This window comes from Micromys minutus (genome assembly GCF_963924665.1).
Source record: "Micromys minutus genome assembly, chromosome: 24".
NCBI classification, from domain to species: Eukaryota; Metazoa; Chordata; class Mammalia; order Rodentia; family Muridae; genus Micromys; species Micromys minutus.
Window position 1 is genome coordinate 32,910,359 of NC_137959.1, and position 27,536 is coordinate 32,937,894.

The 27,536-nt window shown below is 48.4% G+C and overlaps 1 protein-coding gene across 3 annotated transcripts; it reads right to left on the reverse strand.

Annotated features, from left to right (window-relative positions):
* Positions 1–1,963: 1,963 nt before the first annotated feature.
* CALB2 (calbindin 2) lies at positions 1,964–27,015 on the reverse strand (the record flags this gene model as incomplete). Of its 3 annotated transcripts, none has more annotated exons than XM_080937319.1 (11): positions 1,964–2,077; positions 5,019–5,090; positions 6,455–6,508; positions 6,772–6,811; positions 7,295–7,350; positions 7,775–7,852; positions 8,560–8,616; positions 12,013–12,093; positions 13,958–14,047; positions 16,438–16,514; positions 26,922–27,015. In XM_080937319.1, 11 exons carry the CDS (start codon positions 27,013–27,015, stop codon positions 1,964–1,966), a joined length of 813 nt encoding a protein of 270 aa, XP_080793445.1. The 3 variants fall into 3 exon arrangements, with proteins under 3 accessions (XP_080793445.1, XP_080793444.1, XP_080793446.1); XM_080937318.1 differs by having other exon boundaries at positions 1,964–2,080; XM_080937320.1 differs by lacking the exon at positions 13,958–14,047 and having other exon boundaries at positions 1,964–2,080.
* Positions 27,016–27,536: the final 521 nt, after the last annotated feature.

Consider the following 27,536-nt stretch of genomic DNA (forward strand, 5'->3'; position numbering starts at 1 on the left):
CACACCATGAGTATGGCTACTACAAGGGAGGCAGTGCTTTAGGATGTGGGTTCAGGTTGTTAGAGTCACACCCTGGCTCGGTTCCCAGCTGGCCATGGGCTATAAAGCTCAGAGCTCAGTATCCGTCTTCAACTGCCCCAACTCTAGACTAGAATCATAGCATCTCTTAAAGAATGAAGGGGAACTCCTTGTAACCCATTCCGCACAATGACCGGCAGTGCAGAAAGCCTTCCGTGAAACTGAGACAGAGAAACAAAGCAAACCTGGGACGAAACTGACTCAGCTCCTTGTAGGAACAAGCAAGCAAACACAAGTGTGCTGGTTAGTGTCTGTCAGTTTGACACAAGCTAGAGACACCGGGGACACTCCATCAGAATGGCCTGTGGGTAATCCTGTGGCCTTTCTTTGGTTAATTACTGATGTGGGGCTGTGCGGTGGGTGGTCCATGCCTTTAGCCCCAGCACTCGGGAGGCAGAGAGGCAAGTGGGTCTACTTCTGTGTGAGTTTGGGTCCAGGCTCGTGTACAAACCGAGCTCCAGGACAGCTAACGGTACACAGAGAGACCCTGTCTAGGGAAAACACACAAAACACACAAATTAATGTGGGAAGGGCCAGGTGGTGTCGTCCCTGGGTAGGCGGTCCTGGGCTGTATAAGAAACATAGCTAAGCAAGCTATAAAAAGCAACCTAGCAACTCTGCTTCAGTTCCTGCCTGCAGGTCCCCCACCTTGAGTTCCTGTCATGACTTCCCTCAACTGTAACATATAATCCAAACAAACTGTTTCCTCCCCAAGTTGACTTTAGTCATGGTGTTTAGCACAGTTAAGGAAAGAAACCTGGGGTAGTACATGAAAGTCATAGTGCTTTGAAGCCTTCTTTTTTTTTTTTTTTTTTTTTTTTTTTTTAAGTTCCTGTGTGTGTATGTGTGTATGTGTGTGTCCCTGTGTCAATGAAGCCAGAGGACAACCTCAGGTGTCATCATTAGAAACGCCATCCACTTCCTTTTAGACATGCTCTCTGATTGGTCTAGAGCAGCTGACCAGAACCCCACAAGGATCCTCCCGTCTCTGTCTCCTTTGTGCAGCAGTCATGAGGACCCGTCATTTTGATACGGGTTCTGAGGTTACTTGCAGGTCCTTGTGCTTGTAAAGCAAGTGTTATGCCAGCTAAGCCTTTACCACCAGAGCCTCACTTCTGTTTCGGGGGGTAGCTTCAAACTCAGTGTATCCAAGGATCCTGTTGAGCTCCCAATCCTTCTGGCATGTGGCACCACACTAGTGAAATCTTGGGGGAGGTACCCTAAACCCCAATCACATATCCTCAGTGCCTTCCCCATCCCTATGGCAGGCCCATCCTTTGCCAGAGGAATGTTGCCCATGACAAGAAATGGGAGAGTGTCCACGGCAGAACATGTCCACTTTATTCTCTGTAAACTCTTCTTTGGTAAACAAGAAGACGGGGAAACCCAAAGATAAAAGGAACACACAAGTCAAGAACACAAGAATAGGGCAGTCACCCTTCACAGTAGCTCTGAGAAGACAGCTATATCATTAGCAAGCTGGTGGGCAGAACCTGGAAATTCAGGGTCAGCGGTGGCCTGGGGATAAAGAGGGGCAATACAGCAAGAGGAAGGAGTCCACTTCGTTGGACTCAGAAGCCTAAATCATACAGCGAAGGAGCTCATGCATCACAGCAAAGAGACTAGGGAAGCTCCACCTGTGCCCCCACCCACCACCCATGTGGCTGGCGACCCATTGCAGGTACAACTGTCCATCAGGTCACGGTTGGGCTGGTGCAGTTCAAAGGAACGCTACCAGCCATCCTCTCTCCATCTCTCCTTTCCTGCTCCACAGGCTGGTGTGTGCAGGTTACAGGGGTGGGGAGGTCTGGGAAGAAGTTTCAAGAGAGTCAGGACAGTGGGGGCAGGGTTTAGGGGAAGTGTAGAAGCAGTCCCCCCCATCCCTTTACACGGGGGGCTCACTGCAGAGCACAATCTCCAGGTCCTTTCTGTAGAGCTTCCCTGCCTCAGCCAAGGACATGACACTCTTCCTGTAGGTGGTGAGCTGTTGGATGTTCATCTCCTAGGAGGGAGAAAGAGGTGAGAATGGGCTTAGTGCATAGCCTTGTCCAAAAGAGTCCCCTGCCCCAACACAGTCATGAACACACTGAACGAACCTTCCTTTCAACTCATCCTAGGGCAAAGGAGTCTAGATGGACAAAGGGCATGGATTTTGCAGTCAGGTAGAGCTGGGTTAAAATCCTCTCACTGACTGGTTTCATCACTTTGAGGAAAGCAGTCAATTTTTCTGAGGCTTAGCAGCCTTAGCTAAAAGTGGGAACACCAATAACCCATGCCTCATGGAGGCATGGCGATGGCCATTGGTCCAGAGATGGGGGACAACTGTGGTGACAGTTGCTGTCTTTATAAGACTCAAATCCACTCTTCCACCTCTCCAGAACTCCATTTCCATTTCCTCCTCTTCCCCCTCTCCCCCTCCTCCTGTGGTAAACATTGGTAGATCTCTTAAAAAGACATCTTCCCCTTTCAGGTTGCTGGTTCCTTATCTCAGTTACACCAATGAGAAAACAGAAGGCTGAATGCTAAGCCACTTAAAAGTTGGATTATCTTGTCAAAAACATCTTCCGGCCCCAGAATCCCAAACCTCACCTACTTACCTGGCCTACCTGTGTTTTGTCCCCCCACCATTTTCCCCCAGGGATCAACTGTCAAGTGCTTTTTCTTATACAGTTTGAAGACAACCCCTCAAACCAGTTAATCTTAGCTTTATGCCATGCTCCCCACCCAAAGGCATTTTGCAAACATCGAGAAATCTCTTTCCTAACGTTGTAAAGTTCCTGAAAGGATCCTGTAATTTGTACACCCTGAGGAAGGATATGTGCCGAACTCTGCACCATTCACATATAATCAAGGAAAAGACCTCCTTTGGAGGCTGGGTCCTATTAACCCAAGCTTGAAAAAAATTTCTAGGGGGAAGTGTGGCAGGGAGAGCCTAATTTTATGTTTTGGAATCCTGTTCAAAACTTGGGAAAGGCCTTAGGGATCTACCACAGGGCGTAGGGATACTGAGAACTATTGATGTTCAGTTCCATCAGCCCATTCCTTCAGAAGCCCCCAGCAATAATCTGCTCAACAACCTTATCACAGCCCGTGCAGGCGCCATTAAAACGGGGCCACACCTGCTCTGCGAGCTCACCGAAAATGGCCTTTTCCCTTTCTAGCTCAGGTGCTGAAATCTAGTCATGCTGTGCTCTTTTCCACGTGCTGATTCGTTCTCTTAATGCCCAGGTGCCAAGTCTGGAGCCTGACACATGTGGAAGGCTCTCATGTAAACAGCCTTATTAATACCCAGCTCCTCAACCTTCAGAGTTGCTTCCAAATCCTTGTCCCCGGCTCTTGGCCTTTGTTGGCACATCCGGGGCCGACCTGCACAGCTCCAGTCTCTGTTCTTCATATTAACTAAGAAAGAGCCCGGTGAGTCAATGACCAGAAGTGTATGCACGTGTGCAGACTTCAGCAACCTCAAGTCTTAGGAATGGCCTTATAAAGACTAATGATGCCTCATTCGTGTACCTCAAGTCACTGATGGTGTTTCCTTTCAACTCCCTAATACTCATTTGAGCACACATGGCTACATAAATGATTTTCTGTTGGGACACAGTGTCAGGAAAACGGTTTACCCAGCTTTAATACTGGCTCTGCCAAAGGCTTTCTTCTTACTAGGAACTGTTTGAATCCTTATCAGTTACTCCCCGGCTTGTCTTACCTGAGGCACAGGTAGGTAACGTTAAAATGGAAATGTAGGTTCTAATCAATGAAGGCTGACACTCAGGGCGAAGCCTGAGAGACCAGAAAGTACTGGCAAAGAGAGACGAATGGACCCAGAGGCTGCAGTGAATTTTTTTTCCCCTGAAATTGAGCATTAAATTTAGTTCTGATTTGGCAGCCGAGGCAGCTAGACAGCTCTAGGAGTCACAGAGCGTTTGCTATTTAATTAAAGAAAGCAGCAGACATTTTCCTTAGTGAGAGCTATCTTCTGGCAGCTGCAGTCTTCTGGTCACCATTTCACTGGATCCCTCCCACTGAGGGTAATGAGGTGAGACCATGGTGTGTGTGTGTGTGTGTGTGTGTGTGTGTGTGTGTGTGTGTGTGTGTGTGTGTGTGTGTGTTGGGGGTGAGGGGCATTCCTGGAGGATCGATCCCCAAGAGGCAGTACCCGGCACAAAAATCACTGGTTTTCTTGAAAGAAGTGCTCTGATCAATGGCTCCCTTCTAGCCTCTTCCCCAGCCTTAGGTTCTTCAGGATCTAATGGATTTGGGATCATCTTTACCCCTCTCAGCTCCTGCCCTCCTAAATCTCTCTTTGTGTTAAAAGTCTTTCATGAGGGCCATTTGGCTGACGCATCTCCAGAATGGGCTACATCAACACTGCACTGTGTTCGCCGTTCACAGCGGCCATCGAGAGGGGACACAGGTGGCAAGCAGGAAGACGGGAAGGTTTACACGTGGACGGCGATTATCACTCAGCTAGAAAATTCCAACATGCTAGAACATAGATGAGCCTTGAGTTCAGCATGCTGAGCGAAATTAACCAACCACGAAGTGGTCACGCAATTCTCCTTCTACACAGCACCCAAAGCAGTGAAATTTACAGATGCAAGATTGCAGAACAGCAAGGAGACAGGAGAGCTGGGACTGTGGATACCGGGCTTCAGCTTCGCAGGATGAGACTTACAGAGATGGCAGTGCTTACGCAGTGTGATGGGCATGCTTCATACCACTCGGGCATGTTATTTTACAGTGACAAATTTTGTTACCTGTACTTCAAATCAACCCGAAAGTCACCCACCCCACAAATGACTACTGTCTTGTCATAGAAGATCAGAGATAAAAGAATCCAGTCTTTTTCTCTTTGAGTATGCTCACCTCTCCCAGCCCTGGGACCCTAACAACCCCCTCTTCGAGCCCCCCAACTCCCCACCCCCAGCTCATCCCCTCACCTTCTTGTTCTTCTCATACAGATCCTTCAGGAGGGCATCCAGCTCATTCTCATCGATGTAGCCGCTTCCGTCCTGAAGGTGGCATCAGAGAGTGGTCAGCGCAGTGCTCTCAAATCCAGTCCCTGTCATCCGGACTACAGCTCTTCCCACTACCTAATTTCAAGTGTTTGGTGTGTGTGTGTGTGTGTGTGTGTGTGTGTGTGTGTGTGTGTGTGTGTGAGAGAGAGAGAGAGAGAGAGAGAGAGAGGTGGGGGAGAGGTAGAGAGGGTGCATGTATGTGTTTGTATGAGTGTGTGTATGTGAATGTGTGTATATGTGTGTGTGTGTTTGTGAATGTGTGCATGTGTGTGAGTATGTATATGTGTGTGTGAGTGTGTATGAGTGTGAGTGTGTGTGTTTGTGTGTGAGAGTGAGAGTATATGTATGTATATAAGTATGTGTATGTGTGAGTGGGAGTATGTATATGTATGTGTGTATGTGTGTGAGCATGTGTAAGTTTTTGTATGTTAGTGTGTGTACTGAGTGGGAGTGTGTGTGTGTATGTGTGTGAGAGAGTATGTGTATGCACATATGTGAGAGTATGTGTATGTATGAGTATGTGTGTGTAAGATTTGTGAGTATGAGTGTGTATGCATGTATGTGAGTGTTTAAAGGGAGCATCTAACCTTTCCTAAGTGTTCAGAGCATAGAAGGACAGACTTGCACCTAATTCGGTCAATAGCAGCTAATACCAGACAGTTCAGTACAAATTGGCTTCTTTTCTGGTGTGTTTGTTTGCATTACAAATATAAATGAGGTTTCGGAAGCTTAGAGGTTACTGCGTGTGGCTGTTGAGCCCAACCTCCAACCCTTTCAGCATGAAGGGGAGCATCCGAGCCACATGGGCAGGAGAGAGCTGAGATTGGGGTGGGGCTAGGATATGACTCTCACCCCCAAAGACCCAGAAAACAAGTGACAGAGCGACGTGTGGTAGAAAAAACACCCACGAGCTGTCCATCCCAGCACTCAAGAGGCTGAGGCCAGAGGGTGAAGAATTTGAAAGTATCTCAGGCTGCAGAGCAAGACTCTGTCTCAAATTGAAACCAAAGGAAGGAAGGAAGGGAGGGAGGGAGGGAGGGAGGGAGGGAGGGAGGGAGGGAGGGAGGGAGGAAGGAAGGAAGGAAGGAAGAAAACCAAAGCAACCAAACAAAAGACCATTTCTACTGCTGTATCATGACCCAGCTCCACCCTGTCCACATATCTCTCTGAGCAAAATCTGTGGGCTTCTGTGGGTCAGGAATCAAAGAATGCCATTTCCCCACACAGTAGAGGAAAGACACCACAGGTCCAGGTGCACTTCTGGAAAGCGGGTCTCTTCCTACAGACCAAGCAATTCTGGCCATTGTCACCACAGGTGACAGGGCTTCTTCCTTCCCCCCTATACTGTTTCCTCTCACCTTGTCATAAAATGTAAAGATGGCATTGAACTCTTCTGAGGTCAGCTTCATACCCTGGAAAGACCAAAGAGGTAAAGAAATGAAGCCCAAAGTATAAATGAGGGGGAGAGAGGGTAAATGCGTAAGAAATCATATAAGTCTGCATGGCTTTTGGTGGGTGTGGGCCTGCGTGTGTGCGTGTGTGTGTGTGTGTGTGTGTGTGTGTGTGTGTGTGTGTGTGTGCATATATATGTTGGAACATAGAAGGGCAGAATGCTGAGGCTCCAAGAGATGAGGGGAATGGAGAAAGCCAAAAGAAAGCAAAGCAACATTTGTACCTGAAATTTCAGCAGGAAGTTTTCTTGTACAGGCAAGAGTCTGGAAAGAAAATATTAGAACAGAGATTAGAGGATATGCTATGGGCAGCAGCTGCTCAGACAGGAAGCAGGGTATAGAGGAAGCATCCGTAGCTATGGAAACAATCGCTGAGCATTTTATACACAGGAGTTGGTTGGAACGTTAAAAAGAAGAAAAGAAGAAGAAAGAAAGAAATGGACAAAGTGTGGCAGCAAGGTTCCAGTTCCTGGAGCAGGCAGAGAGGAGGTGGGGGGAGTGAGGGGCAGAGAGGCAGTGGGGGGAGTGAGGAGCAGAGAGGAGGTGGGGGAGTGAGGGGCAGAGAGGCAGTGGGGGGAGTGAGGGGCAGAGAGGAGGTGGGGGGAGTGAGGGAATCTGACTCCTTGGGAAGTTAGGATGGGGCTAAGGGTATGGATTTCCAGTTCCCACTGCCTTTGTCTTGGACTCAGATGGGGACAGCAGCACAGGAACCTGCCTGCTCAAAGTGACACCTGGGGCAGAACATACCTAGACATCTCTGAGAGGCCCAATTTGCCGTCTCCATTTAAGTCAAACATCCGTAGCTGTGGGAACAGAAAAGAGGTAGCTGGGTTATCTGACTTCTCATACAAGGGCCTCCACTTGCCGTCATCTACACTGGGGTCATTTGAAGTTACAGACCAGCCTGGTCTCAGTCAGTCACTGGGGAGACAGTGATGATTCAATACTTTTGGGTTGGTGAGATACAACAGTCACTGAAGGCCCACCCTCTTGAGGTTCATCTACTCCTGGATGGAAGTTCATCCAGTTCCCATGGAAACAGAGAACCCCCAACCCCAATATCACCATGGGAGTCAGTTCAGCAAGCACCCCCAAGGATGTATGGCACTATGAACTTTTGCTCACTGTCATAATACATTCGACATAAGCCTGAAGCATCAGCACATCAGAAGCCTCAGGCTCAGGACCCATGCCCCACACTAGAAGAGAGGCAATGGTATCACTTACGATGGTTTGGGTGTACTCCTGGAGCTTAGGTTCATCATAGGGCCGGTTGGCCTTCTTCAGGAGGTCAGACAGGAATCCCTGGAACACCAAAGGCCTGTTCAGAGCCCATCTTGTTCAGTACCCCCACCACCACCCATTCACTTATTATTTTATAAATCAAAGTTGATCTTTAAGCTCTATCAATTACACAGCTTCCATTTTTCTAACTTTCCTAACCTCTTAACATCTGTGGTATGACCATAAAGGCATTTGTGTGGCTCCTGGGTACATATAACCCTGCACGGCAGAATAGATGGTAGAAACTGGCATTGACTCTCTTCTCAGAACTCAATAAAGGGCCCAGCTATGCCCAGGGGTCACTGGTTTCCAGAGGAATTGGGGTAGATGTCTAAGTTAGATAACCAATCTTCTGCAGTTTCCTCAAGAGTTCCTGTATAAGGTGCCAAGAAGTGTGCTTTGGTGGAATGCCTGGTCCTGTAGATCCCTATTGCTGGCACAATCATCTGTGCCAGGATTAAGTACCCCCAAGGAGACCACAACCCCATCCATGTTCCTCATTCAGCATCCCTTTGCTCCCTGTTCTTTTGACCTACCAAGATTCTGGCCTCTATCTTATTCTCCACCACCCCCAAAGTTGATCTTTAATCTCTTATCAATTAGACAGTTTACATTTCTCTCACTTCTTTAGCCCCTTAACGTCTATGGTATGACCACAAAGGCCTTTGAGTGGCTCTTGGGTACATACAGTTTGCCCCCCTCGATACCGTCCCTAGGACCCATCATACCTTGAGCTCATTTGCTTCGATGTAGCCACTTCTGTCTGTGTCATACTTCCGCCAAGCCTGCAGTGGAAATGTCAACCCACTCACAAAAGCAATTCAAACCCTGCCACCATCGTCCAAGTTCTCTTTACTAAGGCAGTAGGGTCTGGGTGTTAAGGATGTTAGAGAGTCCTCACTTTAACATGGGACAACGGCTTAGACAGTCCCTTCAGCGTCACAAAAGAGGAGACAAGGTTACACAGAAGAGGAGAAAAACCAGCTGGCAAAGGCCTCTTACTTTAATTTGCTCTAGGCTTAGGTCCTCTTTTGTATTTATCGTTTGCTTTGAATGTTGAGGGAAGTATGGTGTACTCATCACTTCATGCCCGTGGAGACGAGGGGACAACTTTGCAGAAGCACACGTGGGCTTCGGAGTTTGAACTCAAGTTGTTGTTGGCTTTGACGGCAATCCCCCTTACCCACTGAGCCAGCCCGTTGGCTCCTAGGTCCTCTAATGGATCATCCTGTTAACTAGGGTTGGCTCTTTCTAAGTGCTAACCAGGCAGTTTTGATCAGGGATAGAGCAAGGGCCTGATAGATCTTAGGTTTGCTTCAGGTATAAGGCCTCCGTTTATTGATGAGGACTGAGGGGGTGGCAGGGATGGGGGGAAAAGTCAGGAGGGAGCAGGAACAGACTTGGTTACTGTTTACTGTTCCCATTCTGCTGTCTCCCCATAAAGATGTATTTGACAGACAAGTTCAATGGTCAAGAAGGATTAACAGTGCAATTGGTTATTTTAGACTGTCCCCAAAACACGACTCCCTTGCCTTTCTTATAACTCCCCCTCTCAAAATCACCTATCTTCTGTTTTGTTTTGTTTTTTTTTATATTACGCTTTTATTTTGAAAAATTTGTAAAGAGCAATTTTCTTCAGTAAAGTGGTATAGGAGCTTCATGTAAGAGTTAGAACTCTTGAAGAAAGGTGTTAAGGTCTGAATAAAACCACTAAGCCATTATTAATTCTAAAGAGCCAAGTAGGATGGCTGTCAGGAGGTATTAATATGACCTAAACCAAATAGTAAAATATTTAAGCAACTTAAGCAAAATCTATAGGCATAAATTGTTTTGCCAAATACAGTAGGTTAGTCAACTTTGTCTAAACCACAACCAAGTCACTTATCAAATTAACTGCTGAAAAAATAAGAACACTGAATGGAAATGGGGAAGGGAAGTTTACACTAACAACAGTCAGAATGTATTAAATAATGTTTTAATCACTTTGTACTCTTCTGCCCTTATATGGTTCAAGTGAGATTGATCCCCATCCCCAGAGTAATCATGTGGCCTAGGTCTGCCTCACACCCCCACACCCAGGCACACACACACCCAGCCCTGGGCTCTCTGGTCTGTGTCTCTTATTTGGTGAAGGTATTAGAACTCTGTAGAAACTAGGGCTGATCTCGCTGACCACAACAGCTGCATCCTTTAATGCCTTCTCAGAGGCAGTTCAGGCTGCGTGACAGTAAGTCTCTCCACCATGAGGGTATCTTCCAGTTCCCATGGAGCCTTCAAGGACTAAGGCTCAGCTGCCATCCCAGCTGGGTTCATAAGACGTTCTCTACCAGAGCCACCAGGTAAGGGGGTTCAACCATAGACATCACTAGATAACAAGTCTTTTTTCTTTAAGGTATTAAATGTGTGTGGGGGGTTAATTTGTCTCGAAGTAGCAGGTAACTTACAAAGTCCTGAGAGTCCATGGTCCCATGTATAAAGGCTCTGCAACCATCAGCTGGGATGGAACTACCTGACTCTGTGGCAGAGTCCCAGAGAACCTGGCTCCCCTCGGTCTTTCTACTAAATTTGTGTCTCATATAATTTTTTTTAAAGTAAAGATTTCTTTCAAATTTTGTTCCTTTGACATTTCTGCCCATCCCCTCCCTCCCACCCCGGCTCCAAAGCCACTCTAGAGATACACCTGGTTTCCTGAGAGGGAAAAGCAAAGTCAAATCTCTTTCCTGAATTTTCTCTCCAGTACACGCTACCCTGTATTAGTGCCTCTTGTGTTGACAGGAGTGTTAGAATGTGTGGACAATTTAGGCTCTTTCATGTGTGTGTGTGTGTGTGTGTGTGTGTGTGTGTGTGTAGCTACCACCCAGTCTTCCTCCAAAGGGCAAAGCATCCAGAGGCTACTCTAACCATAATCCTGCAGCAGGTCTGACCACACCCCTCCCCCAACACACACACACACACACACACACACACACACACACACACACACACACCTCTACTCTGTGCTGTCTCTGGGCTCTAAGCTCTCAATTTCCTTCTCTTCTATCAAGGTGTTCTTATTCTCTTCTCATTCTAGGAAGAGTTAGAGACTCAGGCCATGCAGAATGTTAAAAAAAATAATTTAAAAAGTCCTGAGGTATTGCTAAAATTAGATGTTAAATGTTGTGTTCAGCAGGATAGAGTCTATGGGAGAACACAAGGCTTTCAGGGCTTCTGAGGGACCATTTCATGTTTGCAGATACTAAGAGTGGAATGAATGGCTAAACCCAGGAAGGGGTGGTTCTGGAGGGGGCAGGATCCCAGGAGGTATCTTTGAGAGTGAGGCTGTGCTTGCTCTGCAGACATGCATGGTTTAGAAGGGCAAAGTCACTCTAGAGTATAGCATCATGCCAACTGCGTGGAGATAAACTCCATGGAGAGAGAGACTTTGCTCCTTTGAAGCATCCCTGACTCTTGAAAGCTACATGCATCCCACCTCCAGACCAAAGCTGGAGTGAGGACCAATCTCTGCACCTTGACAATAAAGGAAGGGCTAGGTACAATCTTCGTTTTGCCTCTCCTTTCATCCTCATTTCCTTCCTCCCCCTCCTCTTTCCCCTTCCTTCCTCCCCTTTGCCCTTCCTGCATTTCCTTCTGTGTTAGGGAGAGAACCCAAGGACCTGCACATGCTAGACAAGCATCCTACCACTGAGCCACATCTTTAGCCCACATCCATTTTCTATAGACAATAAATAAATGGATGAATAAATGGTTAAATAAAATAGCCCTAGAGATGGACCACTTTTCTTTGACACTGAACAGGCAAAAGAACTAAGGACAGAATTCAGCTCGTCAATTACAGACTTGTAGAATCTTGCAATCTCAGAAAAACCGGAGAAAATCCTTTAAATCACCATAAAATTAAACCCATATCTGACGTTTGGGAAAACTGTGCTGAAAAGAATGAGTCTTCGAGCTTGAAAACTGGTTCTTTCCAACCAGGGGACTTTGTTGAGCCTGGGTCCTAACTCAGTGTGGCAGGGGGCCTACAAGGACCCAGGTGATAGCCTCTGCTACACAGACCACACCTCAAGTAGTAGAGCCTTGCCGGGGTCTAGCATCTCCCAGGGACTCTCTGCGGGTGTTAGGGCGGGCCCTCTTTGAATACAGGAGGAAGGTGGGTCTCCATGTGCAGAGAGAAGACTCACCTCCATAAACTCAGCGCTGGAGCCCACGTGCTGCCTGAAGCACAAAAGGAAATTCTCTTCGGTCGGCAGGATCTGCGCCAGCTGGGAAACACAGAACACATCAGTGTGAGAGGGAGAGGCTCGGGGAACAGAGCCGGCTTTCCCACAGGAAGGATGGAAAACGGCCAGCAGACAAGCGGCGTGGAAATCACACTTTGCTCTATATCATTTCCCTCCGTGTGCACAGAGGCTGGCGGCCCTTCAAAGGGATAGAAGGTTCTGAGAAGTGAGAGTCCTGAGATTATCTGCTCTACCCCCAGGAAAGGAGAGCCTTTACCATTTGGGATGTTGCTTTATTGATTGCAAATTAAGACTTAAACAACTTCATTCTCAAAATCTGCAAATACCCACTATACCGCTCCAACACCGCTCGCAGCCCACCTAACCGCTCTGCATCCCCCTCGCTTCTCTCCCAGAACCCCTGGGCTAAGGCAAATCTTAATTAGTTTAGTCAACCCCGCCCTCAAATGGGACCATCCCATTCCCCCCATCAGCGATTGGCTTTGGAATAGGCATGTGATTCATAGTAACCAATGGCATGTGAGAGGCGGGCTACTGTGGATTGTGGGAAATGTTTCCTCACATTTAAAGAGGGGCGCACTCTGCAAATGAACATGGTTGTGTTTGGATGGGATTTCTGAAGTGTTTGCAGTTCTCTGGCTACCAGACTGAGGAAGACAATGGTGTTTTGTTGAAAAAAAGAGACGAGAGGCAGAGCTGGAACCAACCTTGACCACGGCCTCGTAGAATCTCTTAATTTAAACATGAAGCAAGTAAACCACAGCCAAGTGTCACACAAGACCCAAAGCGAGTTTGTAAAGTTCTAGTGACACATGGCCCCACCCTTTGTGGGGCTCATTTCCAGTATCTGCTCCCCTGTTACAGTGGCAGTGTTGAGGAGTTGTAAGCAGAGACACCACGTCCCATAAACCCTGAAATAATTCTATTGTGTCTAGTAAAGAAGATGCCTCGTGACCCTGAGATTTACAACACGGACACGTATGTCATTGCCTAGCCTTTTAAGTTGATTTGTGGTGCTGTTCCTCAGGGGCCCGCAGGAGGACTACCCTCAGCTAAACTAGAACAGCCCTACTGGGGAAGGTCAATGGTTTCCTTGATTCTTGGACAGAGCAGCCTGTACCTAATAACTCCAGGTGAAACAGAGTTCTATGGGAGACAGGCCAAGGCAGAGAAGGGCTCTCAGCTCACCCTTCTCTCTGCCCTCTCACCCTCTCTCATCCCCTCTTCCCCTCTTACCTCTGCAGCATGCCTCAACCCCAGGCATTACCGTCTCAAGCTTCATTTCCAGAGCTTCTGGTCTATTGTAGCATTTGAACCAATATATCCTGGGAGATCAAGACCCCGATTTATGGGCTACCACCATCATGCCTGGCCTCTCGATCACAGGTTAAAAAAAAAAACCTGATGACCATAGTTGACATACCTATTTATGTGCAAGTCTGAGTATATATGCATGGGTGTGCTCGTATGTATATGTAGAAATCACATGGACTGTATGTCATGCATGCGAATCATCTATGCAAAGTATATTTTAAGTTTCGTTTTTGGACGCATTTAGGTGGGGGATGCGTACTCCCATTAACTAGTCCTAAGCTTAGCTTGTCACACATTTGCAGCAACTGTTGGATTCCGACCCTGGCATTTAGGGACCAGACCCTAGACCATTGTTTGTTGTTCCCTCCTTCTTTGGGTGACACACAGAAAAAGCCCCCACTCCTTCCGTTTGGTTGGCTCAAGTGCTCAGGTAGGGATGTTTCATGCTGAGCATGGGAAGGGGGATGGGCACAAGAACTACAGCCTCAGCCAGCCTCCTGGCTCTCCTCAGCCACGCCCCTCTCCGCTGCCTCCCCCGCCCCCCATCCCCTTGCCTCCTCTAGGCTCTCACCTCTGCCATCTCAATTTTCCCATCTGAGTTTTTATCATACTTCTGCATGAACTCCTTCATCTTCTCTCCAAAATTGTCGCTCTTGGACATCTGTGGACAGAGAAAGGAAGCTGATCTCGTTGCCATGTTACGTAGAGTTGAGGATCTCAGTGAGGCGAGCTGGGCATCGTTTTGTGTCCGGAACACGTGGCTCAGAAACGTGTGGTGCCCGTGCTCCGGGAGTCAGTCTCTGCTTTAGATCGGAGTCACATGATTATCAAGGGGACACAGGACACCTGGGCATGTTTTGTACCGTGTGATTAGATGCACCATTTCACATTTGAGATGGGTCGATCCACAGCTCCACAAGGGGTCTGGCCTTATTCCCACCGCTCTGATGTGAGTTACAGCTCTTAGCACAATCCAACTCCACCCATCACTCCACAAGGTTCCGACTACTTTCACCAGTACAAAATGAATCACTCACGCGACTCTTCAGACACACGTGCAATTCTGCAGTAATTATCTGGTTTCATGCTAGAAAGAATGTGAAGGCACCACACAGTTGAGGGAGATTTAAATCCCCCACTCAGCTATTCCACGCATAGACAAATAGATTACACATTAAGAGTCTCTCTAGCCCCCCAACTTAAGCATAGTGGTCTCTTGACAGTCTGGAACCTTTCCCCAGCTTGGGGTGCAGCTGAGCTGTCACCTGCACCAAGGAACTCTTTCTTATCCCCACCCCTGCTCCCATACACATCTACTCTTCTGCTTCCTGCCTGGTCCCCTTCCGCTGGGGTTTCAGGCTTCTCAGGAGAAATTCTACAAAGCCTGGGAGCTTTCTGGATTCCTTTATATGCCCTTTGGCCTTTGAAACTGATCTCAATTTACCAATCTTAGTCAGTCAGTATTTATCTATATTTACAAATATGCAAGGTTTGATGCCAGCTACTTATCATAAATATGGGCAACCTAATAGAGGTTTACCATGACCGTCCCCCCCCTCCCCGCATCTCACACATAAATGGACTCCAAAATGCAGTGACTTTCCTCAAGATCACCCAGGTAAATAAGCTTAGAGATGGAAAGCCCAGCTCTCGCACTTAAAATCCACACGACAGATGCTCTGGGAAGCAGAGTCCTAGACAACAGTAATTGGGGCTGTTGTGGACAGACTTGCCCTGCATGCCAGCCGAGGAAAGAATAACTAAGAAGAGTATGGTTAGATTTGAAACTCGGGATTAAACACATTCAGAGTCCGTTTTCAAAGCTGGGATTTCTGTATCCTGGGCTCAAGTTATCCTAGTAACGAGGGCTGACGAGAAATCTGTTGGCAAACACATCCAGGCACCAGCGCCAGCTCTCTTACACCCATGGCTTCTGCATGGTTCTCACTGGGATGCTTTGCTGAGCATAGAGCCAGGAGCTCATACTTAATTGATTTCTCTTAAGAACAGAGCCCAGAAGATTTAGTAGTGGGTGGAAAGCGAGAGACAAGAGAGACCCTTGAAGGAGCCAGGGGAGCTAGTAGTGGGGAGTGGGCCCCCTATATTCCATATGAGACATGGGACACAACAAACCAGCTCTGGTCACTTTAGGTTTTCAGTATGTCACATGTCTTTCCCAGGAGACCATGATCTGGAGTCACTGAGTACGGTTCAAAGGTCATGACTCCTTCATACCAACAGGATGGTCAGGGCTCAGGAGATGCTTCTGAGGGGCCTTCAGTTTTCCTCTGTGTTCTTACAGAGAAGCTAGCCTTTGTTGGTCTACAATACTGGATCTCTTTCCCATTCTCCACCAGGAGACATTTTATGATATCTGGGACATTTTTGGTGGTTTGTTTGTTTTGACAAGGTCTCACTCTGTAGCCCTGGCTATCCTGGGACTCACAGTGTAGACCATATTGGTCTTAGAGTCACAGATATCTGCCTGCCTCTGCCTCTCAAGTGCTGGGATTACTGGTTTGCACCATCACACCCGATTTAGGACATTTTTTTATGGCCATGACTTGGCTATCTCATGGGTAGATGTAAGTGTGCTGGAAAGCACACCATAATAAAAGACATCCCTCATGACAAAACTACTCAGCCTCAGATGTCAACAAGGCTGAGGCTGAGACATTCGCATCTAGACTGCAGGCATTTGGGGGTCTTCTGAGAAACCCATTTGAATTATAAACTCTTGGGACTCTGGGTTGTATTCTCAAGAAAAGATCTATTCATGTACACCTAAACACATATCTGTGTAGTTTGGGAGAATTCATCAACTCTTGGCTTTCATGATGGTTATCACTCCAAGACAGACAAGGAGATTCAGATGAGGTACTATTAGGGGGAACCTGGATTTTCTTTATATCCTTACGAATGAAAGACTCTTAACTGCCAAGGTTGCAGATACCCCAGGTGTCTAGATACATCTTGGGGCAGAGCATGCTCAGGGCTAAATAGGTCAAGATGACAGAGAACCCCAAATATGGGGGTGGAGGACAGGCTTACCATGCCAGAACCTTTCCTTGCCTTCTCCAGCTCTTGGAAGAAGTTTTCCAACTCTTTGCCTTCAATGTACCCATTTCCTGTAACAAGAGATGAAAATAAAGAAAACAATAGAGTTAATCTTAGAGCTGAATGAATGGTAAGACTAAGGAAGTCATCACATCTGTGGAGAACTTTTTCCCCACTAGTCTGCAAACAGGTGTCTTGGCCAGTTATGTTAAGTATGGGTCCTTGTCCTCAGAACACTTGCAGGCACATGTTCAAGATTAATAATGAGCATCCTTGGAGTACTCAGCCAGTAGCTGCAGAACACTGGAGGAACGAACATCTGGTCAGCTGGCAGAGATGGCTGCTGTTCCCGAGAAAGCACTGTGCCCTGGAGGTCCCACAGGAAACATCATCCTCATCAGGATTTGTCAGCAGGTAAGAGTTGGTATATAGAAGGTATATAGAGTTGAACAGTGTTCTCCCAACATCCATCTGGAACCCTAGAGTGTGACTATATTTGAATGTTAGGATTTTATAGATGTCACTAGTCATGACAAGTGTCAAAGCATAAAGAAGACAGAAGCAAAGATTAGAGCAACACATTTCCAAGCTAAAGAATATTGTAGATTGTTGCTGCCTCTCGAAGCTGAGGCATGCAACGGAGTCTCTCTCCCAAAGCATGAGCACATGTACACACACACACACACACACACACACACACACACACACACACACACACCACACCTTGATATCACAGTTCTAGTCTCAAGAGCAAGAAAGACATATTTGTATTGTGTTAGGTTACCCAGTCTGTGGTACTTTGCTATGGCAGTCCAGAGAGACAAATATAGAAGAGATCCCGGGGGGGGGGGGGGATAATTCAACTCATCTCATCTGCAGAATGGCTTATTACAGTTAAATAGTTCTGCTTATTGTTTGAGACAAGTCTTATCATATACCCTAGACAAACTTATGACCCTACTGCTTCTGCCTGTTAGGTGGTAAAATTATAGCCATGTGGCTTACATAAGACGTTTGCACATGGGTGTGCAGGTTGTGTGCATTCATGTGTGCACATATGAAGACAAAGGTCAATGTTGCACACCTTCCTCTATCACTTTCTGCCTTATTCCCTTACTGAACCTGGATCTGATTATTTTGGTTAGCTCATCTGGACAGTGAGTTTGGAGATCTGCTGGTCTCTCCTGGAGCTATACAGATGTGTACAGCCACATCTGGCTTTGACACAAAAGCTGGGAATCAAACTCGGGTCTTCATGCTTATGCAGCCATCTCTCCCCCTGCTGGGTGGGAGTCTTCTGTCTATAAACCACACAGTCTATTATGGGCAGGTCACAAGTATCAGTATTGTTTGAGCCCAGTTATTGGCATCTGGGAACATGACTGGAATGGACCAGAGGAAAAAGCACAGTGATGATAACCAGGTCTGAAGATCACATGAGTGAGAAATCATATAAGTTCTTACAAATGGATCCTGAATGGTCCAGACACCAGGGCTGAGATGAGTCTATAGCCAAGGCCAATGGCTTGTGCTAGCACTTATGGGAGGAGCTCAGGCAGGGCTAAGGCAGTGGTTCTAGGATTTACTGCATATTGTGATCTCTTGAGGATCATTAAATAATATGAATGTGTGGCTCTCACCACTAGACATCCTGATATCACTAGCTTGGGCTGTGAACCAAACATCATGACTTTTCTTTTTCTTAAGGCTCCCAGGTGATTTCCTTGTATAGCAATGTTAGGCAATCACTAACATCAAGTTCCTAATCTGATCAATAGCAGGGGAGCAGAGGAGGCCCGACCTGAATCGTTAAAAAGATAGTCACTTTCTTCAAGGGCATATAGAATTGCAGACTTAACAAAAGAACAACACAGAAGCATTTGTCTTGGCCTCTGTGTGTAGCATGGGGGTTGTAGGATCTTCCTAACCTCTCTTTCTAGTGCCCCTGAGGTCTTTAGTCCCAAGTAAATAACCTCAGAGACCATCCCTCCTGGGGAAGATGCTTCAATAAATATTGTACGGAGAGATCTCCATGAGATGAATTATGCACTTATTTTTGTCCGCAAAGAAAAGGTGATTACTGGGCTCCTCCGGGAGGAGGCAGTTTTCTTCTAGGATGTTCTACAAAGTATTTTTGAGAGAGTTGGAAATTCACAGGAGGATGGGGCTTTTTGGTCTGTGAGAGAGGCCAGCTGGGGTGAAGTGGGGTGAACAGGCACTTTCTAAGCAAAGAAGCAGAGGTGTTGGTGACAATCTGCTGAGTTGGCACCTAGTGATATCTCTCCGGCTTGACTATTATCCCATGACATAAGTGCATCTTCCCCTTGACTATGGGCGAGTGCAAAGCCTTGACCCCTACCCTCTTCTCCTAGGAGGCTTTACAGAGTTAGGCAGGGAACCAGAGCTCAGCTCTGAGTCTATCTTCAGCTTCCAGAAGCCCAAGGCTAGGGTGAGTAGAGTTACAACTGAATGAGGGAGCTTAGGGCTGGGCCCATGAGCGTGAATCGTAGCCCATGATGTAGAGGCCGCAGGGGCTGGGGCAGAAGCTGGGGTCAGGTGTGTGGAGGGGTGTGTGTTTCCTGAGGGTATTAGAAGATGGATGATGGGAAGAAGAGGCAGCCACACAAGGAAGAACTGCCTTCACTCAGCTCTGCATAGCATCCCTTATCAAACGCCCTCCCCATGAGTCCCACTTCATACGGCCAGTGACTTTCTGTCATTTCTCTGTCCCTCTGTTTGCTGCAGAGGGGTCTGGTAAAGTCACCAGCCCTCCTTACCTAGGGACTGATACCTGTGCCTCTTCCTGGGACACCCAGACTACGAGCATCACCTCTCTATACCTCAGTTTCTTCAGCTGTAGAATGAGAACAGTGACAGTTCCTCCTCCTGTGACCACTGGAGAGATGCAACTGAAGAACAGTGAACGTACAGTGCTGGCCCACAGAAGCCTCAACAATGTCTATGCTACAGGCACCGGTCATCACCACCATGGTTCCTGTCTCTGGCCCCATGGTAGGACCACTTTGGCTTTGGACTGCTAAATGATGACGTAATAAAGTAGAGGTGGTCCCCCCCAAGACATTTGGGCAGGATGCACAAGAAAGGCCTCAGTGAGCAGTCCCAGGCAATGGGAAGAAGGAAGAATAAACTTAGAGGCAGTGAGAGGGAACCAGGAACCGAGATGATGGCTTTGTGTAAGGATGCCTCCTTCTTCGATACACGGAGCAGCAAGGGGGTTCCCACACACACCCATGGGGGTGTGCTAAGAATCCCCATGTTCCACCCTGAACAAAAGGAAAAACTGTAGCTCCATGCAATGAGCTTTTGTTTCAAAGGGAAGAATGGGCCCAGGCTGCAGACATGGCCCTGTTCCTACAAAGCACAGAGTGGTCCACAAGTGTGTGACCAGCTATTGAAAGGCCACTGAAGGTAGAGAATGAGAAACAGGGAGTGGCTACACAGGTCGAAGAAGGGCTTTCACCACTGAGGGAATAGGAATTCCCTCCAGGGACACCCTCCAGACACCATTTAGCAGGCCCTTTTCATGTCAGGCTAGGGTACAGGAGCGGTTGGCCAACATCCTTCTAGGAAGATTTAAGTGCTGGGCAAATGGTTTGCTTTTTCTGTGACCTTGTTACAGTTCGGGGGACTGGGGGACACCAAGTAAATCTTGTGTGGATGGGCATTTAGAAAATATGTGTTACCATAGTAACCATCGTTGCTAACCTCCTTCACACCATGAACAGCAGGGAGAGGGGGCTGAGAGGGAGCTGGGGGCCTTGCATCCTTCCTGAACCCACTTTTGCTTCCATATTCCACCACTGTGAACCCCAAAGCTAAAGACAGAAGCATTTCATGATCCTTAGTTTGACCACAGAGGACTGGAAATTCTTGACTGGAGGAATCTGTACCCCAGGAAGGTGTATTTGTTCCTCCCTACAGTTCGTAGGCACAGATTTTCTGAGGTGAGCAGGCAAAAGGTACCCAAGGAGGAGGGACTGTTCCACCAGTTTCACGACTGTCCTTTGCTCTAAAACAAGCCAGTTCCCCCGTGCTCCATTTCTCTCTCAAGTGAGCCAAACTACTCAAACCCTCTCTACTTTGTAAGTCATCGGGAGCAAAGTAATGTTTTGGAAACATTCTGGAGAATGCAACATCTCCTATAAATAGATCAGTTTTTTCACTCCCTCCTCTCTTCAACCCTAAGGGTTTCTGACAGCTTCTGCTCTCTTTGGAGTGCTGGTTCTCAACCAGAACCTCGGGAAGTTTAACCTCAATGCCACTGCCTTCGCCCCACACCAGGCTTTCAGACTTAATTGATGAGGTGCACCTGTCTTACCTGTCTTCCCAGCTCCTGGAATACATCTCAAGCTCGAAGGTGTAAGTTTGGTTGGCTAACACTAGAGTACCACAGAAGAGCTCGCTGTTCCTGTGTGTTACTGGACCAGCAGGAACCTGGGAACTGGTTAGAAATGCAGAATCCAGCGCAGTGCTTTCAAAGCACGTGTGAGATATTAGGTTTGATTACTAACCCTGGCTTCCCAAGAGGGCAGAATCGGAGGCCCCTCCCTTTTCACTGGGTGTGGTGCCCGTGGGTCTGTGTACCACCCCTTGGTGTTCTCTTGCTCCTGTGGTGACAGCATCGGTGTGCTCAGGAAGGTTATTAGTGTTTGTGTTACTTCGCATAGCAGGCACTGGCCATTTCCAAAGACCTTCCATTTCTACTTTGTTCTCCTTAGGTTTCTGCCACACAAGCACATTGATGTTATAATCCTACCTTGGAAAAGAGGCTTTATGGGGGGTCGGATGTTTCCATCACATGGCTAACAGAGACCACAGTTTCCTTTCGCTCCTCCCAGGGATAAGGTCTGTCTGGATTTCTCTATCCGTCACACATAGATGTATGCTCCCACACCCCTCTCTTAGTGGCTTCAGGGTTTAATAATGCCCCAGATCTGCAGCTCATGGAAGAACATTTGGATATTACCATTTTAATCTGCAATTGGGCTGGGCTACTTCTGGAATGGGGCTTAGGAGCTGGGCTGGGTCCCCCAAACCTGTGGACAGCTGGCAGCCTGACCCTGGGCTGAGTCCCAGGCATGCGGAGGCCAGAAGGAAGGGGCAGATTGAGGGAGAGAGGTAAGACTGCAGAGAGCCAAAGAGGAGGGGAGGAGGCCAGAGCCTGAGGGTCCAGATGGGGCTGGCTGGGCGCAGGAGGGCATCTGATGCAATCTGCCAGGAGGGATGCCAGCCGGCCGGGTGCTGCGGAGGCTCTGTTCTTGAAGAGTCTAGTGCCTGCTCTATTAATTCTGGCTTCATGGGAATTGGGGAAGATTTCCCTGAGGGGGTCTCCTGAGCCCCAGCAACCTCCCCAAAGGCCTTAGCTAGTAAAAGCACCTGTGTCTGGAGTGGGAATAAGCAGGGGAGGGACATGAAACACCTGGGTTGGTGGCTGCCTGGGCAAAGGCAAGCTGAAGTATCTTGTCTGTATAAACACAGTACCTCAGCCCTGCCCCATGGCTGCCTCTCCGGGGAGCTCCAGCTCCTCACAGACTCAGCTTTCCTACTTCTGGTTGGTGCAATGGAAGTCCAAGAGGGGAGCTGATGGTTATCCAGAGGGTACACGGCTCAGAGTTGATACACTCCTCATCAAAGGGAACCATCCGAGAAGTAATCAGTTTAGCGGTGAAGGAGACTAGGGGGACCAGGCAGTTTCTAGGAGCCGCCCCACATGAGCCAGGAGGCTTTCCCAGCAAGCCTTTATCGCTGAGGCAAAGCTGGGGCCAAAATGTCTACAGGGATTTGCTACAGAATTAAAAGAAAGCCGTCTTCAGGCATATGATATCTTGCTCCCAGACCTAGGCCCCACTGACTGCAATGAACTGAGACCCGACGTATGTGTGCTGCTGAGGTCAGAGGTCATTCCTCAGGGCCATCCATCTTTTGGGTGATGGTGGTGTTTGTTTGTGGGATTCTGCTTTTAGATAGGGTCTCTTGCTGACCTGCAGTAGGCCAGTGAGCTCCAGGGACCCCACCTTTCTCTCACCACCTTGGGGCTGCAAGTGTGTATCGACACTTTGATTTTTTTTTAATAAGGTCTCTGAGGCTCAAACTGAGGTCCTCATGATTGCAAAGCCAGTACTTTATGTGAGGTCATCTCCACAGTGCCCCCGTGGTTTATGATGGGCTTGTGATAGCAGCTCTGTTGAAGCGTAGTAGCCAACGTGCAGTGTGTAGCAACTACTGCGCCTTGTGCTCTTGTTTTTAGAAGTCTTTCATTTAAGGTCCCATGAGCCATCATTGTGTGTGTGTGCATAAGTGCGTGTGTGTGTTTGTGTGTGTGCTATGTGTGTAAGTGTGATGTGTGTGTTTTTGAGTGTGGTATGTATGCTACGTGTTTATGTGTGGTGTGTGTGTATGTGTGATGTTTGTGTTTGTATGTGGTGTGTGTGTGTGTGTGTGGTGTGTGTGTGGTGTGGTGTGTGTGTATGGTACATATTTATGTGTGTGGTATGTGTGGTATGGTATATGGTATGTATACTATGTGTTTATGTGTGGTATGTGTATGTGTGATGTTTGTGTTTGTGGTGTGTGTGTGTGTGTGTGTGTGGTGTGGTATGTGTTTATGTGTGAGGTGTGTGTGGTGTGTGGTATGTGTTTATGAGTGTTGTGTGTGTGTGTGTGTGTGTGTGTGTGTGTCTGTTGCTAAGTATAAAATTCAGGCCCTAATCTACCACTCCTCTTCTGTCTACTAGAAACAGAGCTAGCAATGGCACAGGACTCTGGGAAGGCCTGCCTGGCACCTGCTTCTGGCTCCTCGGTGGCATGTTGTTTGCAGGACACCCAGTTAGAGCCACTGGGTTTAGGGAGAAAAAAAGATCCCGGAAGAGCCCTCCTCCCTACTACATGCTCCTTTTTCATTATTAACTTTCAAAGCCCTCAGTGTATGTGGTCTCTGAGTCCCACACAGATAAGGAACAAGTCCTTGTCAAAGGCTGAGCACTATCCTACCCTGGAGCTGACTATAATCCAGTTTTGTTGTTTACTTTCTAGTGACCCCTTTGATGGGCTCTCTTCTTTGTATGCCTCTCTACATATTTAGGATAGACTCTTGGATCAAATGCTGCCTCTCTTGGTCCAGGGATGTCTGCTTGCTCCTCTTTCTCTTCTGCATTCTGATTGCTTTTGGAAGGATGACAGGAACTCCTCTATTTCTCTGTTGAGCCACAGCTTGGCTTCTCACAGGTTATCAGTGGACTATGATGCTGGTAATGTCTGTCAGAACTGTACAGAGATAGTATATCCACTCTGACTTGGGCATCTGTATCTCAGCTGACCCCCCCCATGTTTGTGTGTGTGTGTGTGTGTATGGCTGGCTGTCTGGCTGTCCGTCTGTCTCTCCCTCTCTGTCTCCCTCTCTCCCCTTTCCCACTGTGATGGTGATGACCGAACCTAGACCCTGGTATATCGAAGACAAATATCTAGATAAACAGAACACCTCTGAGCTTCATCTCCAGCCCTCTCCTTCCTGTTTATTTTGAGACAGAGTCTCACCAAGTTGCCCAGGCTGGCCTGAAACCCATCCTGTAACCCAGGCAGTCCTTGAATCTGTAGCCCTCTTCCTGAGCTGCTGGGTGTAGGCCCTGCATGTTACGAGGCGTGATAGCTACTTGGATCTTACAGAAGTAAAAGAAGTGCTCACAAAGTGACCAGGAAGCAACAGAGGGATGGCTTCAGATACTGTGTCACTCTGAGCATGGAGGTGACAGGTAGATAATCCTCAGAGCCTACTAAGGCATGGGGGGGGGGGTGGAGCTGCTTGACTGCTGCCTCACTGGAGCCCGATATTGTATCAGAGAGACTGATAGTTCCCACTGCCTACTCTTGGTGACCTGTGAGCAAGAGTTGGGGTGGTCTAGGAGGCTAGGAGACCCCGGCCCTTTCCTTCCCAGCTCCTGACTCTTCAAATACCTGCTCTCCTCATCCCCACTGCTAGTGACCATTTTGAGAACAGTCTTTTTGGATAGAAGGACTTGAAAGGGGCTGAGTAAGGGTCACCACTCCTAGCTCCAGTCCCCAGATCCCAACCCCCAGCCCCCCAGTCCCCCGTCCCCGCTCCCAGTCTCCAACCCCCAGTCCCAAGCCTCCCTCCCCACCCCCAGCCCTCCTCTCACTGGACCAAGGTCTTTTCTAAAGTCTCCTTTGTTTACCAAAGTCCATGAGTGAGGTAACTCCTCTCCCTGGTGCCTACGATTAACCGGGCTCCAGTGAGCTTCCTCCAGGGACCCTATGAGTTGTGGAGAGCCTCCCAGAGGTCTTTAAGGTAGAGAGTAACAAGCCTCCTACAACAGATTGCTACGTTTCGATCAGAAGCCAGGGCAGGCAAGAGAGAGCAAAGCTCGGGTAGAGCCAGGGTGGGTCAGGTGATAAGATGCTAGGTTCATCTGCAGCCTTAGGGTGTTCAAGAGGCCAAGGTGAGGGCCAGCCACAAAGGTACAGAGAAAGGCAGTCCCAGGCTTACTTCCAGATCCCTCATTGGCATTCCAGTTGGTCCATATATGGTCCCTTTTCGATTCATATCGCTTTTATTTCTTGGCTCACTTCAGAACTTCTTTGAGGGTGTGTGTGCAAGGGTCCCTTTCTGGGATAAAAAGGAATTACCAACCACCTCCAAAGCAGGGCTGAGGATCTTTGGTGGGTTAGTACTACCTCCTAGAAAAATCCCTCTTCCTACCCCAGTAGGAAGATGAGTGGGGATGTAAGCCCCAGCTGGAAACTAACACCACCAACAAGGAGACTGCCGAGAAGCATCTCAGGGTGGAACTCAAAGGGGTGCAGCTGGTTTTGTTTTTAGAAAAGTCAGTGTCTCAGAACAGACTTAAACATAAGGTTTTCATGAGGACCAAGAGAATCACTGATGGTCCCCGGGGAAAAGTAGACATTGAGTTGGCTGTTTATAGCTGACTCATCTAGCAGGCGGCCAGTGGTATAACCTTGACAGCCTGGTAACTTTCCTTGCCTCGTGCAAGTCTCTGGTGCAGATACACTGGCCACAGCATGTCCCCTGTGCGACGCAGTGAGGAGAGGCTGTGAGGCTGCTGTCAGAGCCCTTTCATCCAGGGAGTTGGACGCCAGAAGCAGGAAAGTGGAAAGACAGCCTATCCTTGGCCCCATTTTTCAGATTGAGCAACTGAGGCATCACCTTCTGTAGTTCTCAGGCAGATCACTCTTCCACCCCCATATCTAGATACCTAGTTCCCATTCAGCTTTCTCAGTTGCTTCCAAGGAAACAAAACTTCACCCTTTGACATCATCAGGCACTAACCCTTTTTTTGGTTGTGGCAGGCACTGGGAGCAGAGAACCACTGTGTACCCACCTTCATACCCTACCAAGGGGACTCAGAGAGGAAGGAGAGAATGTAGGGAGTTGCTAACTGGTAAAGACTGTTTCCTGCCTCCTCCCTCTCAGTCCTGGGAAAAACACCCTGAGCCACCACCCTACCAACAGGTCTGAGATGTCAGTGCATTCTGGGTGTTCATTTTAGCCAGGCATTGGAGGGTGAATTAAAATGCCCCCCCGCGCTTTTCCTATTATTTTAGTGATAGAAAAGTCTCAGGCAATATCAGAAGCTGGGGGTGGGGGAAGGGGAGAGATGAGGGACTTCTGATGTGTGTGTTCTTTTATACTTGAATCAGATAAGACTCCCAGGTCTAGGAGCCACCTCCAAAGCCACTCACCCAGATCTCACTTTTTGGGTTGGTCATTGTGAAGACCACATAGAACAAAGTGTTGGTCACTGGGGTGTGACACCGTGTCGTCCCCCCCCATCCACAGGCAGCTGCTCAAGGTACCCAGGAGTCTACATCACCAGGTAGCAGGCTGAGGGCTAATACCAGGACCCTCCCCACCACATCTACTCTGCTCTAGTTGGGAAACCCACATACTGGTAGGGTTTTAAAATAATGGATAAAGCTGGGGTTTGTTAAAAACCTCCCAACCCATTTTCTACCCCCCGCTCTTGGCCAACCAGACTAGGGGAGCTTCCCCCTCCCCCAACCCCAGGTTCTCTTCAGGACGCTCAGTTTCCTCGAGCCCCTGTAGCTGGTGATGGGGTAGGAAGCATGAGGTTTGAAGACCTGTGGCTACAAGGCTGGAGGCAGGGCGTTAGCTTGAAGGGAAAGGTGAGGAAGGAAGCAAGGGAATGTGTAATGAGGAGCCTTTTTTGCCCAGGCCTCCTCTCTGGGAACGCTCAGTCTTGCTCAGAACCCTGGGCACCCCTGCATTGGGAAAACTTACTGACAGTTGTCACCAGGGCAGCCGGGCGTTTCCCCGAACTCAAGACCCCAGCAGGCTCTGTCACAGAACAAACCATTTCGGGGCAAAGCATACCTGCCCGTATTGAACCATGTCCCTGACCCCTTTGCCAATCTCAGGTCCCCGTGGGTCAAGGGGCCCAGAAGTTGGGAGATTTACTGACCGTCAGCATCAAAGTGCTTCCAGATTTCCAGGAACTGGGATGCAGTCAGCTCAGCTAGGTGCAGGTAAGGGGGCTGCTGCTGCGGGCCAGCCATGGCGAGCCGCTCCGGAGATCTTAAGCCTCTCAGCGCTGTCACTCGGTGCCGCTTGGCTCTGGTTCTCGCGCTGGAGCTGCGCGCCACGCTGCCTTTATATGCAGCCCGGAGCTGCACCGCGTTGGGCCGCCGGGAGGGGGCGCGCGCACTCAGGGAATCGCGCAGGGCGCGGCGCTGCACGGGCGGGGAGGCTCCTCTCTGCCAGGGTTCCTGGGGACCAGGAGAGAGTCTTCAATGAGACTCCTGGGTGCCCTCCGGGGACACCGCAGGCTTTTAGCTGGGAATGAGGAGAAACTGCTCCTGCCTTCCTTTCTCTCTGCCCATCTTGAGCACACCCAGTTTCTAGCTGCAGCAACATTACTAACAAGTAGCAAAGCTTAAGATTTGAGCCCAGAACCCGTCATTTCCTTGTGCTCCCTGGAAAGGTATCAGAATTGCAGGAAAGCAGGGCTCTCAAGGTTTTATCGAAGGTGGACAACTAGAAACTGCAAGATGCAGGGAGGATTCAGATGGGAATGGAG